The following is a 13,070-nucleotide window of genomic DNA, read 5'->3' as shown; positions in this document are numbered from 1 at the left end:
AGAGTAAGCAAACAAGATGAGCAGGAGAAAAAGAACAAATGCAATGAGACAGGGATGAAGCTGGATGTGCTTGGAAAGGTGGGAGGACTGGGCGGAGTGAGGGTTCGGTTCTGAGGCAAGAAGTGGGGTCAAGGAGAGAGAAAGGGGTCTATGTCTTGGGTCAAAGAGAGGTAGTTCACGTGCTAAAACTAGATGTCCAGATCAGAGGTTCCCAAACTTACCTAGACTCCTATTTCCTTTCCAGAAAGACCTACTGGGCGCCCTCCTGACATAGTATGAATGTAGGTGAAAAACACCGCACCTCCCGTTGAACTGGAAGCTGCGACTCCTCCTGAATGGTCTAGCCTGGAAGTGGGTGGGGCTACCCAAGAAACCATTCTCTCTAGATGTTTACTCCTTTCTCTTGGGTTTTTTTTTGGGGGGGACTAGGGGGTTGTGTTGGGGGATACTGTGCCACATCTGGCTGTCCTCAAGGCTTACTCTTAGTTCTGTGCTCAGGCATCACTCCTGGGAGTGCTCAGAGAACCATTCTGCAGTGCCATGTGCAAAGCAGACACCTTACCCACTGAGCTATCCCTCAGGCCCCCTAGGTTGCTGGGGCCTACCCTTTAACTCTTCTGCAAAACTTCTGAAACTGGTCCTTCTTCACTGATACGCAACCTCAAGATCAGGATATAGAGCAAACACTGGTTGCTAATGAATCATAAATTTATTTTATTTTATTTGAGCCACACCCAGCAGTGCCCAGGGGTTACTTATTCCTGGCTCTGTACTCAGGAATCACTCCTGGCAATGCTCAAGGATGCATAGAGGATGCCAGAGAATGTACCTGGGTCAGCCATGTCCAAGACAAACACCCTATCCACTATGTTATCTCTCTGGCCCCTCATCAATTTATTTTAAAACAATTCTAAGAGATTCCATGTGGAGTCTCTACCCGCAGTTTAAAATGTCCTAAAGGAAGGCAAGCTGGTCAGAAACAGAGAACTCTTTGCCAGTAACTTCCTTCTCTTGCTCCCTTCTAAGAAAAGCCTTTCCATTCTCATAAAGCTCTTCAAAGGTCTACTCTGTCTGGTAAGATGCGATGCTGAATTTCACAGAACTGAAGTGGGAACAAGAAGCAAATACATGTACTGAATGAACTACTCCTCATTTGAAAGGGCAAATACATGGACTATGTCAAAACGTGGGAATAGCTGGTTATATGAACAGTTGAGTAATATATATCCAAAATGATATTTTTAAAAAGAATGCTATGAACATGTATGATTAAAGGAAGAAATCATTTCAATTTTAGTAGTATGTGTTTTTTCTTAACTTGTGAAAGCTACCGAAGCTTTTTTTTTAACACTTATTTTTAAGTTGTTTTCTAGACAAAACAAAGTAAACTATCTTTGCTATGTAAAACCATATTTAAATCAATAATTAGCTTCTCCACAAGGAAGGACACTGAATGCTCAGTACACTGGAAAGATGAAAAAAATACTGGTCTGATGGGGGAGGTCTCTCTACTAGGGAACAAGTCCCTTACCTAGTTGCTGAAGATAAAATTAGATAATGGTTTCTATCTGGTATTACTGAGATCATGAGATAGATCACTGCACAATGAAGATATCCTTATTGTTTTAGTTTTATAAAGAAGAAAGAAAAACAAAAAATAGTTACTGTACCTTTCCCATGAATTATGAATCGGTACAATAGGATGTTTCATCTTTAAAAGAAGCAAAGAAAGGAAAGTTTACACGTTGTACTTCTAGTAGAGCATATTAACATCTTATTACGTATAAAGAGGGCAAACACAACTATATCACACCTGTCCTACCTGGTAGAAATGACTGTGATCCCTTCAAAAGGAGTCACAGATTCTAAGCAGTCTTTTTACTTAATTCAAATAAGTTACCCACATTTTCAATTTGCATTTGTCTGGGGCCTACACCGGCAATGCTCAGGGGTTACTCCTGGCTCTGCACTCAGGGATCATTCCTGGAGGGTTCAGGGGACCAAGGAGGCAGGGGATCCTCAGGTGCTGGGGATCAAATCCAGGTTGGCTGTGTGAAAGGGAAGAGTCCTCCCCACTGTACTGTCTGACACCCAGGTGGCCTTTAGAAGAGCTTTATAATCCTTGCAGAAATCTTATAAGTGTTGGGATGTCTATGGCTCCTTGAACATTAATAAATACCATGCTGTGATGTGACAGTGACAAAGAGTAGGAAAGAGTATTGTGGATGGGTGTGTTTCGACATCTAACAGGGATTCAATAGGAGTCCACAGGTGGAGTTGGAGCTCCAGTCTGGGACTGATGGAAGGAGATGAAATCCTGAGCATAAACAGAACTGAGGGAAAGACAAGCAAGAGGGCATTCTGGGCACAAGGATATGGCATCCAAATGTGGGGCAACAAGGAACATGTAATAATCAAGCTAGGTTATGAGAGAGGAAAAGACCTGGGAAGGGTCTAGGAAGTTCTGACTTTAACCTGCAGGTACCGAGAGAGCCAAGACAGGTGCAGGCCAGAGTCCAGTTACAACGTGTGAAAAGAAGCACTGTTGGCCTCAAAGGGCTGGGTGAAGGGCCAAGTTCACAGACCACGCAGAGATTTACCGGACAAGTAGGTCAAAGGAGAGACACCGTAGAGACACTGTTAGGTGATAATAAAGCTAAAAAAAATAAAATAAAATAGGGGCTGGAGAGGTGGCAGAAGCAGTAAGTTGTCTGCCTTGCCGGTGCTAGTTTGATTCCCTAGCGTCCCATATGGTCCCCCAAGCCAGGAACAATTTCTGAGCGCATAGCCAGGAGTTAAAAAAAAAAAAGCTAAAAAAATAAATGGAGATAGGGGGGTTAAGGGCAGGTGTGGATAGAGGCCTTCTTTAAAGGCCATCAAAATATCCTTATGGTTAGCAAAGAGCGACAGAAAATGAAGCTTGGTCTATCTTTTTTTTTTTTTGGTTTGTTATGGCACCACATCCAGTTGGCTCTATGTTCAAAAATGACACTTGAAGTGTGGGTGGGAAAGCTGTATGTGGTGTTGGGGATCCAGCTAGGGTTGGCCATGTGGAAGGCACAAGTCTGGTCCCCATAACAGCTGTCCCTACCTGCTATTACTTAACTTAGCAACATTCCATCATGCCCTGCCCAGCCAAGCTAAACAGGGCCGTTACCTTGTTGGACTTGAGCATGGCCAGCTGTGGCGACCCTGGCGGGCTATGGTGGAGCAGCTCGGAGGTGAGGGTGGCATTGGCGATCTGCATACATTCCTCCAGGGTCTTCAGGAAGGTATTGCAGGTGCATTTCAACAGCGTCCCCACGTGGAGTCCATCCTACGGAACCAAAAGGGAAAAAACCGCCTGCACTTTGCCCAACCAAGAAAATGAGCCCAGTGGCAGAATGTCCTTAAGGAATTTCAATCTTAATATTAACCTGTTTCCATAAACAAATAGAAAGACTGAAACTGCCAATTTAGCTCTCAACTAAACATTCGCCTGACCCTTTGCTATCTGGCCCCGTTGCAGGTGACAATATTAAAGAATTAAAGTATTAAAGTACTAAGGAACCCGGTTCCCTCTGAGTGTTCTGAGTATGGAAGACACAACAGGCAAGAAACTGGGCATCACTCAGACTGCACATTGGCAAGGTCCATAAAGTACAAATGAGATTCTGAAAAAGCAGCCTTGGAAGCCACAAGTTGCCAACCATTTGCTTTCAGGAGGGAGATTTTTGGTTTTCAGCACACATGAGCTTAAGGGGATTTTATTTTCTTTAATATTTCTTAAGTAGTTTATCTAACATTTATATTTCTTTTCCTCCCAGTTTTTTTGACTTGCTCCCAAAACTTTTCCTCTGAAGTGCAATAGGCACTCTATATAAACCCAATACTTCATCAATCATTGGCATTGATAAGCTAGCCGTCCAGGAGACTGAAGCTACCCCTACAAGAAGATACCCGCCACATCGTAGTGGTACTAAGAGACCAGACTGCTTCAAGACAGTCAGTGAGGCCCAGAAACTGTACTGTGAGTAGGACCTTGCACGACTCTGACCTCGGTTTGTTCCCAGCACCCAACAGGGCAGAACGCACACCGACTGCTCCAGCCTGCAGACCTGCCAACAAATGGCACACATGTCCCCTGACTCTCCTCCTTACCCTTCAAGCACTGCCATCCACATAACTGGCATATGTTGAAGACAGAGTCCCAAGGAAAGGAATAAAAACGAGTGAAGTTGTCTTTATTAGAAAAACAAAAGTGGGGCCAGAGAGATAAAATGGAGGTAAGGCGTTTGCCTTCCATGCAGAAGGTCATTGGTTCAAATCCTGGCATCCCATATGGTCCCCCGTGCCTGTCAGGAACGATTTCTGAGTGTGGAGCCAGAAGTAACCCCTGAGCACTGCCGGGTGTGACCCAAAAAAAAAAAAAAAAAAAAAAAGAAAAAAAAAAAAAAAGTATTCACGCTATTTTATAGCAGTGCAAAGTTTCGACCTGCCACATTTGGGCTGGATCAAGGGTCAAAGTCATGGCCTCCCTTCTGCTGCACTGTTTCTTCAAGTTTTTGTCTTTGAGCCATACACAGTGGTGCTTAGAGATAACTTCCATCCTGTGCTCAGGGATGACGCCTGTCTTTGTGCTCCTGGACCACACAGAGGTGGGTGGTGTGAAAGACAAATACCTTAATGATATCTCTGACCCCTGTCACTTTTCTATCTGAAAACAAGACCCCGGCTCTTCACCTGCTAAAACGACACCCAAATTTTGTAATAACACTACAAGAATTGTGTTCTTTCACTGCCTAAGAAAAGTAAATTGAAGTTACTCATTATAATCTGCGGATTTTTCTGAAATCAGTTTTGTATTGTTTTTGTTGTTGCTTTGGGTTTGGGGTCACGCCCAGCTGTACTCAGACTTCCTCCTGGCTCTGTACTCAGGGATATCTGGGATTGAACCAGGTCTCCTTTGTCTCATCTCTCCAGCCCCTACGTTTGTCAAACTTTTTGTTTGTTTGTTTTGGGGCCCCACCCAGCAGTGCTCTGGGGTTACTCCTGGCTCTGTGCTCAGAAATTACTCATGGTAGGCTCAGGGGACCATACGGGATTCCAAGGATCAAACCCAGATTGACCACGTGCAAGGCAAACATGCTTCCTGCTATGCTATTGCTCTAGCCCCCTTTTGTCAAACCTTGAGAGCAGAGAAGAAGTGGCACTGGTTACTGTGAGCTATTCCATACAAAATTGAATACCAGCCAGCTCACTTCATACAGGCTACAAAAAGTAAATGACAAATTTAATTTAAAAAAAAAAGCACCTACTTTTCTTGCCAGTAATGGAGAAAATGAAACATGTCTGTCTCTGTGCACATGTTATGCTCAAAGAATCAGGCTGGTGAGATAAAATTCTATTAGCAGCTCATCCAGCATTAGACACAGATAGCCGATACAGTCATACACTGAGTCTTAGTAGCCAAACCTAAAGCAGGGCTCAGTGAGACAGGTAAGTCTGAATTTTAAAAGTGATGCAATGGGGGGGGGGGGACAGATTTAGAATATAAGTACTACAATTCATAATTTCAATTTTGGTGAATGAATTCATTTGGAGTTGATTCCAGGATGGAAAAACAGGTGCTTTCACAGACGGGAACACACAACATTCCTTCATTCTGGCCAATGCTGTGACTTGCACTCCAAAAAGACAACCCCTGAAAGGTGGCCCAGGATGCAGGGAATATGAACACTGGTCATGGGATGGAACTGGTGCCCTGGCTAATGGACATACTCACCTGGGGGCTGGGCCCCCCGGCTGCACTCGCTTCCTTGGTTTTAGCCACTTGCTGGACAAGGAGGTCACAGTAGAGTCTCAGCTCTGACATTTTGGTTTTCAAGTTCTCTGTGTTTTCGGCAAACTCTGAAAAACAGAATGACAACGATGTGTATGTAGCTGAGTCCAAGTCTCACACCTGGCAGCTAATGGCTCCAGACCCAGAGGCACAGGGTCCATGGAGGTAAAGGTGGGAGAACGGGAAGATAAGAGAAAGATCCCCAGGCTTTTCAGGGATTCTACAAGCAGCCAACACACTGAGTGTCCCAAGGGGTGGGCCAGAGGCACCTCATCGTGGACCCAGCTAAGTGGGAGCTGTTGCCAGAGCCAAGGCTTTAGGGCAATGGTCCTCAAACTATGGCCCGCGGGCCACATATTATATTTGTATCTGTTTTGTTTCTTCATTGCAAAATAAGATTATATGCAGTGTGCATAAGAATTCGTTCATAAGTCTTGTTTTTACCAACGCTCTGAGGGACAGTGAACTGGCCCCCTGTTTAAAAAGTTTGAGGACCCCTGCAAGTTTAGGGGTTTCTGCCCCAGTCTCTGCTCCCTGAGAAAGGGTGGGGCAGTCCTACACAGAGCTCAGATCTGGGAGCCTTCAGTGACATGCAGCCCTCACTGGCCAGGCCTGCAGGTAGAGCTGTGGCTTCTCACCCTTCCCGCATCACTGCTACCCGGGTCACTGCCTGCCATCTTCTCTGTGCAAAGCTGCTCTGTGATGCCCAATCTGTGGAAACGCTTAAGAGTCAGAAGGGCAGAGAATTTGCTCCCAATCTCACATCACGATAGGGGTAGAGAACATGCCTCACGCCTTGGAAAAGGGGTCAAGTCCCGGAACCCAATGAACTAGAAATTAAAGACAAAGGTCAATGGGGGAGGTTCTCTCCCAACATCTATGTGGACAGTTAAGATATCAGGAGAAAGGACTGCCCCCCCCCCAAAAAAAAAACACTTTTTCCCAGAGGCCCAGCCACAATGGGTACCAGCTTAGCCCATATCCCAGGGAGCCAGGTAGTTGCAAAGTAGGACCATAAGTACCTGCACTTCTGACCCAATCCAAGTATAAAGCAAGGGCCACGGTTCTCAGGACACTTAGGGACCAAATGGCTAAGTACCAAGTGGCCACTACCTACTGTCAAGGCTCATCCGGCCCCAGGGAGAAGAGAGGAGAGAGATCTGACTGCAGGAGGTACTGAGCCCAAGTTTGGTTCTTCTCTGCCCAACCTGAATTTCGTACCAGGCTCGGTGCCAGGCAATTCCCCTCACTAAACTCCACACTATTTCCCATTGGAGTTGGTTTCAATGGCACTTTTGGGCCTAAAAGCAAAACTCAACTTTTTAGAGCAAAAGGTGATAGGACAGTGCTTTTCACAGCACAAGTGTAGATTCCAGTTCTACACAGAAAACCAATTTGGTGAAGTTCCTTTCCCATGTCGGTTACTACCTCTTTGGTGGGGGTGGGACGGGGCCACACTCAGTGGTACTCAGGTGTTATTCCTGACTCTGCACTCAGGAATCATTCCTGGCAGGCTCAGGGGACTTTAGGGGATGCCAGGGATCAGACCTGGGTCGGCTGCATGTAAGGTAAACGCCCTTCCTGCTGTGCTATCCCTACTGCCTTTTCTTGAAGCGTGTAAAACCAAGGTCACAAAGCTATGATGTGGAGCCAGGCACACCTGGTTCCAACGTCCTCACCTGTACAACTGAGACATTCTGGAAAGATCTCCCTGAAATGGACATCTCCATGCTGTCCAGACAGCAACATCTGCATGAGCCAACACTGGCAAGATGGCTGGGAGCAAGTTCGCAGACCCAGAACCTCCGCAATGATAAGGTGAGCCCCCTGCCAGAGCAAAGTCAGTACTTGCCTTTCTCCTTCCGTGTCCGACTATCTGTCAGGCAAGCCTTGGCGGAGCCCAGGGCAACCAGCCACTGCTGCCTCTCAGCCACGCTTCTGGCCTTCAAGTAGAAATACTGTTCACCAGGAATGATCAGGTCCAGGCGAGTGTTATCTACAGAGTGAACTAAAGCAAGGTAGAGACATGTTAAAGACCAAGGCTGGACACCGGGCACTGTTCACTCCAAGGGCAGGTCAGGCACCCTCACTTTCTTTCTAACGCCTTTACGCTACCCACACACCTCTGTTGATGAAGAGGGAAAGAGGGGTTCTGAGGTATCATCAAGAATTTTATATAATGGAGCCAAAGAAATAGCACAGTGGATAGGACTTACATGCAGCCAATCAGGGTTTGATGCCTGGCATCCAGAAGTAATTTCTGAGTGCAGAGTCAGGAGTAACCCAGAGTCAGGAGTAACCCGAGCACCGCTGGGTGTGACAATAAAAATAAACAAATAACTAAAACCAGAATCATGGGGCCGGAGCGGTGGCACAGCGGTAGGGCGTCTGCCTTGCATGTGCTAACCTAGGTCCGAACCCGGTTCGACCCCCCTGGCGTCCCATATGGTCCCCCAAGCCAGGGGCGATTTCTGAGTGCATAGCCAGGAGTAACCCCTGAGCATCACCAGGTGTGGCCCCAAAACAAACAAACAAAAAACAGAATCATGGGACCAGAGTATAGTACAGTGGGGACGGCACAGGTCTTGCAAGTGGCCAACCTGGGTTTTATCCCCTGTACCCCTTACAGTCTCCTGTGTACTGCCAGGAGTGATTCCTGCGCAGTCACAAGTAAGCCCTGAGGACTGGTGGGTTTAGCCCCAAAACCATCCTCTCCTTTGCAAAAAAGAATCATCCAGGGGCCAGAACGAAAGCACAGTAGTAGGGCATTTGCCTTGCACACAGCTGACCCAGGACGGACAACGGGTTTAATCCCTGGCATCCCATATGGTCCCCAAGCCAGGAGCAATTTTTGAGCTCAGAGCCATAAGTAACCCCTGAGCACCGCTGGGTGTGGCCCCAACCTTCCCCCCCCCCCAAAAGAATCACCCAGTTCTCCTTTCTTAGGATCTTTTATCAGAATATAGGAAATAATTTTGTTAACACACAAGAATGTGGTATGTGTATGTGTTATGTTGTTTAAGGGCCAAAAGACGTGGGAGGTTTGTTTTGTTTAAATACTACACCAGGGCTTATTCTTGGCTCTTTGCTCAGGAATCACTCCTGATGGTGTTCAGGGGGCCGTATGAGATGCTGGAGATTGAATTCGGGTCAGCTGTGTGCAAGACAAATGTCCTCCCTGCTATAAGATTGCTCTAGCTCATGTAGTACGCATTTTTATGACAAATAAGGAACACGCCCAAAATATATCTTTGGACTTCCTACAAAATAGTAATAAAATAAAAACCGTATGATTTAAGGTTTATATGACTGTGAGTTTATCTCTTTGGACTTACTGAAAAATAAAATAAGCAGCTACTGCCTCTTCTTCTTCCCCTTTCTCCACCTCCTTTTCTTCCTTATCCTTTTTCTGCATCTCTTCTTCCCCCTCATGTACCACCATCACCACCACCAACTCCATTTTTTTCTTGGCAAGTCTGCTCAGAACAGTGAGAATTCCTTTCCCTTCAGGGTCCAAAACAAGTCAACCATCCTTGCCCCCTTGCTAAAATTCCTTCTGAATGCTTCTTCAGCATGCTTCAAGAGTCTCCAAACCAGGGCCAAAGCGGTGGCGCAAATGGTAAGGCGTTTGTTTGCCTTGCAGGCAGCTAACCTAGGACGGCCCGTGGTTTGATTCCTCGATGTCCCATTTGGTCCCTCAAGCCGGGGGTGATTTCTGAGCGCATAGCCAGGAGTAACCCCCCGAGCATTACCAGGTGTGGCCCCAAAAACCCAAACCAAAAACAAACCAAAAAAAAAAAAAAAACACTGCAAACCAAAAAGTAAATGCTTATTTGCAGACACAGCACATGTGTGCTTTGATGTCGATGAAGAGTGTTTGGAGCCACAGTAAAGCACATTTAGTAAGCATTGCAGATTCGCGCCCAGCTCTAGATGAGCAGGCAACTATGGGAAAAGAGTGCTAGACTGTGTCTGGGCACTCAGCCATCAGCTGTGATGGTCCCCGAACATGTCACCTGGTGTTTACTGGCTGGAGTATTAGGGTTCCTACCCCAGATGTTCTTTGGGGGCAGAAAACTAAGAGTCTTTAAGACTGCCTGGGAGAAATGCCCAGAGGCCAGTTTTGTGTTTGTTTTTGAGAAGGCAGGAAGGAACATAAACTCTGCAAGCGCCTCACTGTCTCACCTTGAATTTCACAGACGGCCATCTGGATGCTCCCTTTGCAGCCCTTCCAGGCATCTTCAGGGGAATCATAATAGGATAAGATGCCCCCACACAGAAGGAACCAGCGCGGCTGCCAACCTGCAGGCAAACAGCAGAGCATGTTACAACTGAGGGAACTCCTGGGACGGAGGGCTAAGACTGACGAAAGTAGCCCAGCGCCTGCTCCCAGGAGAAATGAGGGTTACTGAGGGAATCTGATGCCACCAAAAGCAGGGTCCTTCGGGGAAACCATCAGCCACAAATGCAATCAGGATGATGTGCTAGATAATGGTCTTCCCTACCTCCTTCCTCCCGCGTTTCCTACTCACTAGGAACTTATGCTCTTTACGTTTTCCAAGTAAAAGGACTCTTGTTTCCCAAAGCATCTCATTATCGCTTCCTCGCTCTCCTCCTCTCTCTGGTAAGAAAAACTACTCAACAGGGCTGAGATAGCACAGAGGCAGGCAGGACAGTCGCATTTGGTATGGCTGACCCAGGTTCAATCCCTGGTACCTCATATGGGCCAGGAGTAATCCCAAAGTGCAAAACCAGAAGTAAGCCCTGGGAACAGCAGGTGTGGCCCCCAAAAAAGAAAGGAAAATTTTTTTAAAAAATGAAAATGACACGACCCTTAGAAATGAGATCAAATAGCACCTTTCTGTACACAGGGCTGCGTGATAAGTCTGTGAGGGCCCTGTGGTCCCAAGGGAAAGGTACGCGGACAAAGCACCGAGCCGTCAACGTGAGTCATCTCCGACATTCAAGAGCACAACGAGTTTTACTTCCACTTCAAGGGTCAGAGTACATACTAGAAACATGTGTTGACCTTTCCCCTCACACACCCTCTGCACCTCTCAGCTAGGCACAGTGCTCTTGAGGAGGCTGGATCTTCTTCCTCAGGGGCCCCTGAATATCCTGGCAGTGCTCTACCTGGGCTGGAATGGTTTCTTCTATTCAACCACGACCCTGACCAGTGCCTTCCTGAGCTGGACTTGTCTCTTCTGACCACCCACAGACCCCTCAGTGCCCTCCTGGGGCTAGACTGGTCTCCCCAGACACCCACAACCCCCTCATTTCTCCAATGGGCTCTTTGAGGGCCTTGGCAGCTGGAGAAGATTGGGGGTGGGCCTCGAGCAGTATCTGATGATCCCTTTGACAAGTGAGTCACAAAAACCAAATATGAGGGCCAGAGAGGTAGCACAGCTGTAGAGCATTTGCCTTGCACGTGGCCAATCGGACCTGAGTTCGATTCCTGGCATCCCATATAGTCCCCCCCTGAGCCTGCCAGCACATATGTCTGAGCGCAGAGCCAGGAGTACCCCCTGAGTACCACCAGATGTGGTCAAACCTCCCCCCAAAAAACCCAAATGTGAAAAATGATGCCAATCTAGTGAGTCATTTTGTTTCTTGGAGGCTGGGGGTTGGTCTCCCAAGGAATGCTCAGGAGACCCAGGGGCTTCATATGTTGGCAATTCCAGAGCAGCCAGACTGGGTCAGGGTCTGAGGACACATTGCTCATGCCCTGCAATGCCAGAGATCACCCAGGACACCCTGTACTGAGGGGGGAGGCTCCTGGGTCACAGGGAAGAATGGGGCCTCTGGCGTTATATCCATGATGCGTCAGGGACCATGTAACATTAGGGATCAAATCAGAATTGGCTGCGTATTAAAGCAAATGCCTTACGCCCTGTGTTATGTCTCTGGCCCCAAATTAAGTTGTAGTGAGATTACAATTTACAAATTACAACAATACTTGTAATTTGGGGGTACAAGAACCACCACAAAATCTGAGCTTAAACCCAGGAGCAAGGTGGCAGCTGACCCACTATACTTATCATCCAATGTATCGGGTCCCTTTTCTCAGGTCCTAGCACAGAGCTGGGCCAAATCTCACACACCTCAATACTTGGCAGAATTATCTGGCAGGACCATTCAAGCCTTTCTTGCAAAAGACAACTCATTCTCGAAAACAGAACCTGAGCCTGCCAAGAGCGATTTCTGAGCACAGAGTACTGCTGGATGTGGCCCCAAAACAAACAAACAAACAAAAAATGAAAAGAAATGGAAGAGACCTGGGAATCACCACATCCAATGCTAGTTTTACAGACAAGGTAGACTCTAGAAGTAACCTGAGGTAATGGGGGAAGGATGGAACAAAGCTGTGGAAAAATCTTCAGTCTTTCTACACAGTCACTCTAGGCATGACAATCCTTGAGGTCTAGCTATCCCTTTCCAGAAAGTGATTCCGAGACAGCCAAGTGCATCTTTTTTTTCCTCTTATAGCTCAGTGTCCTTTCTCCCCAAATTCAAATGGTATGAAAATTTCCCAAATCCAGTAGTACTTTGGGGTATAAAGAACTCAGGGTCCTTGCCCTTACTCCATTTTGTTCCATTTCAGTTGAGTTCTCTAGAGAAAGAAGAATGAATGGCATGTTTGCACATCACACATACATGCCACGTCTGTATCAGTACATACATTCACAATAAGCTCATAGAAATCACACAGAACGAGGTATCTCTAAGCCAATGCCCAATGCCAGCTTATGTTTCCACCCCAGTTTAAACACAGGGCCAGGCCATTGCTCTGGTCCCTACAGCTTTTTTCACCAGCCTTATTGTGCAACTAGGCTCTTGGATAGGGCGAAACCCGCTCTAGTAGTGAGACCCGCTCCTGGTAGGAAACATTACAGACTTGACTCAGTCCAGCAGCTAAATTTAATACCCTCAACGTCACAGTCACAGTCATACCCAGAATGATGCCATTATCAATGGGTGAAATTTTCCAAGCAAGTTAACATATAAAATTAATAACATGGGCCAGAGAGATAGGACAGAAGGTAGGGCACTTTCCTTGCACATGGCCAATCCAAATTCAATCCCCAGCACCCCATACAGTCCCCTGAGGCCCACCAGAAGTGATCCCTGAGCACTGAAGAGTGTGTCAAAAACAACAACAAAACAAAACAAATAAAAACAAATTATCCATCAGGCCAGAGAGATCATCCAAATTCCTGGCCCCACATACGGTCCTACCAAGGGTTATTCC

The 13,070-nt window shown here is 46.7% G+C and overlaps 1 protein-coding gene across 2 annotated transcripts in view; it reads right to left on the bottom strand.

Moving 5' to 3' along the window:
- Positions 1 to 13,070, bottom strand: part of PLEKHA8 (pleckstrin homology domain containing A8) — a 41,908-nt gene that overhangs the window by 24,149 nt on the left and 4,689 nt on the right. The window contains exons 2-6 of one of the 2 annotated variants that reach the window (XM_049785309.1): positions 10,007 to 10,123; positions 7,674 to 7,829; positions 5,765 to 5,889; positions 3,158 to 3,316; positions 1,671 to 1,711 (exon numbers count right to left, since the gene is read on the bottom strand). In XM_049785309.1, the coding sequence (XP_049641266.1) occupies positions 1,671 to 1,711; positions 3,158 to 3,316; positions 5,765 to 5,889; positions 7,674 to 7,829; positions 10,007 to 10,123 (598 nt within the window). Of the gene's footprint in view, positions 1 to 1,670; positions 1,712 to 3,157; positions 3,317 to 5,764; positions 5,890 to 7,673; positions 7,830 to 10,006; positions 10,124 to 13,070 lie in introns of those variants that run through there. The other variant, XM_049785308.1, reaches the window with a different exon arrangement.

The sequence above is a fragment of the Suncus etruscus genome, chromosome 13 (genome assembly GCF_024139225.1).
Source record: "Suncus etruscus isolate mSunEtr1 chromosome 13, mSunEtr1.pri.cur, whole genome shotgun sequence".
Taxonomy (NCBI): Eukaryota; Metazoa; Chordata; class Mammalia; order Eulipotyphla; family Soricidae; genus Suncus; species Suncus etruscus.
This window is presented reverse-complemented; position numbering and strand designations above follow the sequence as displayed.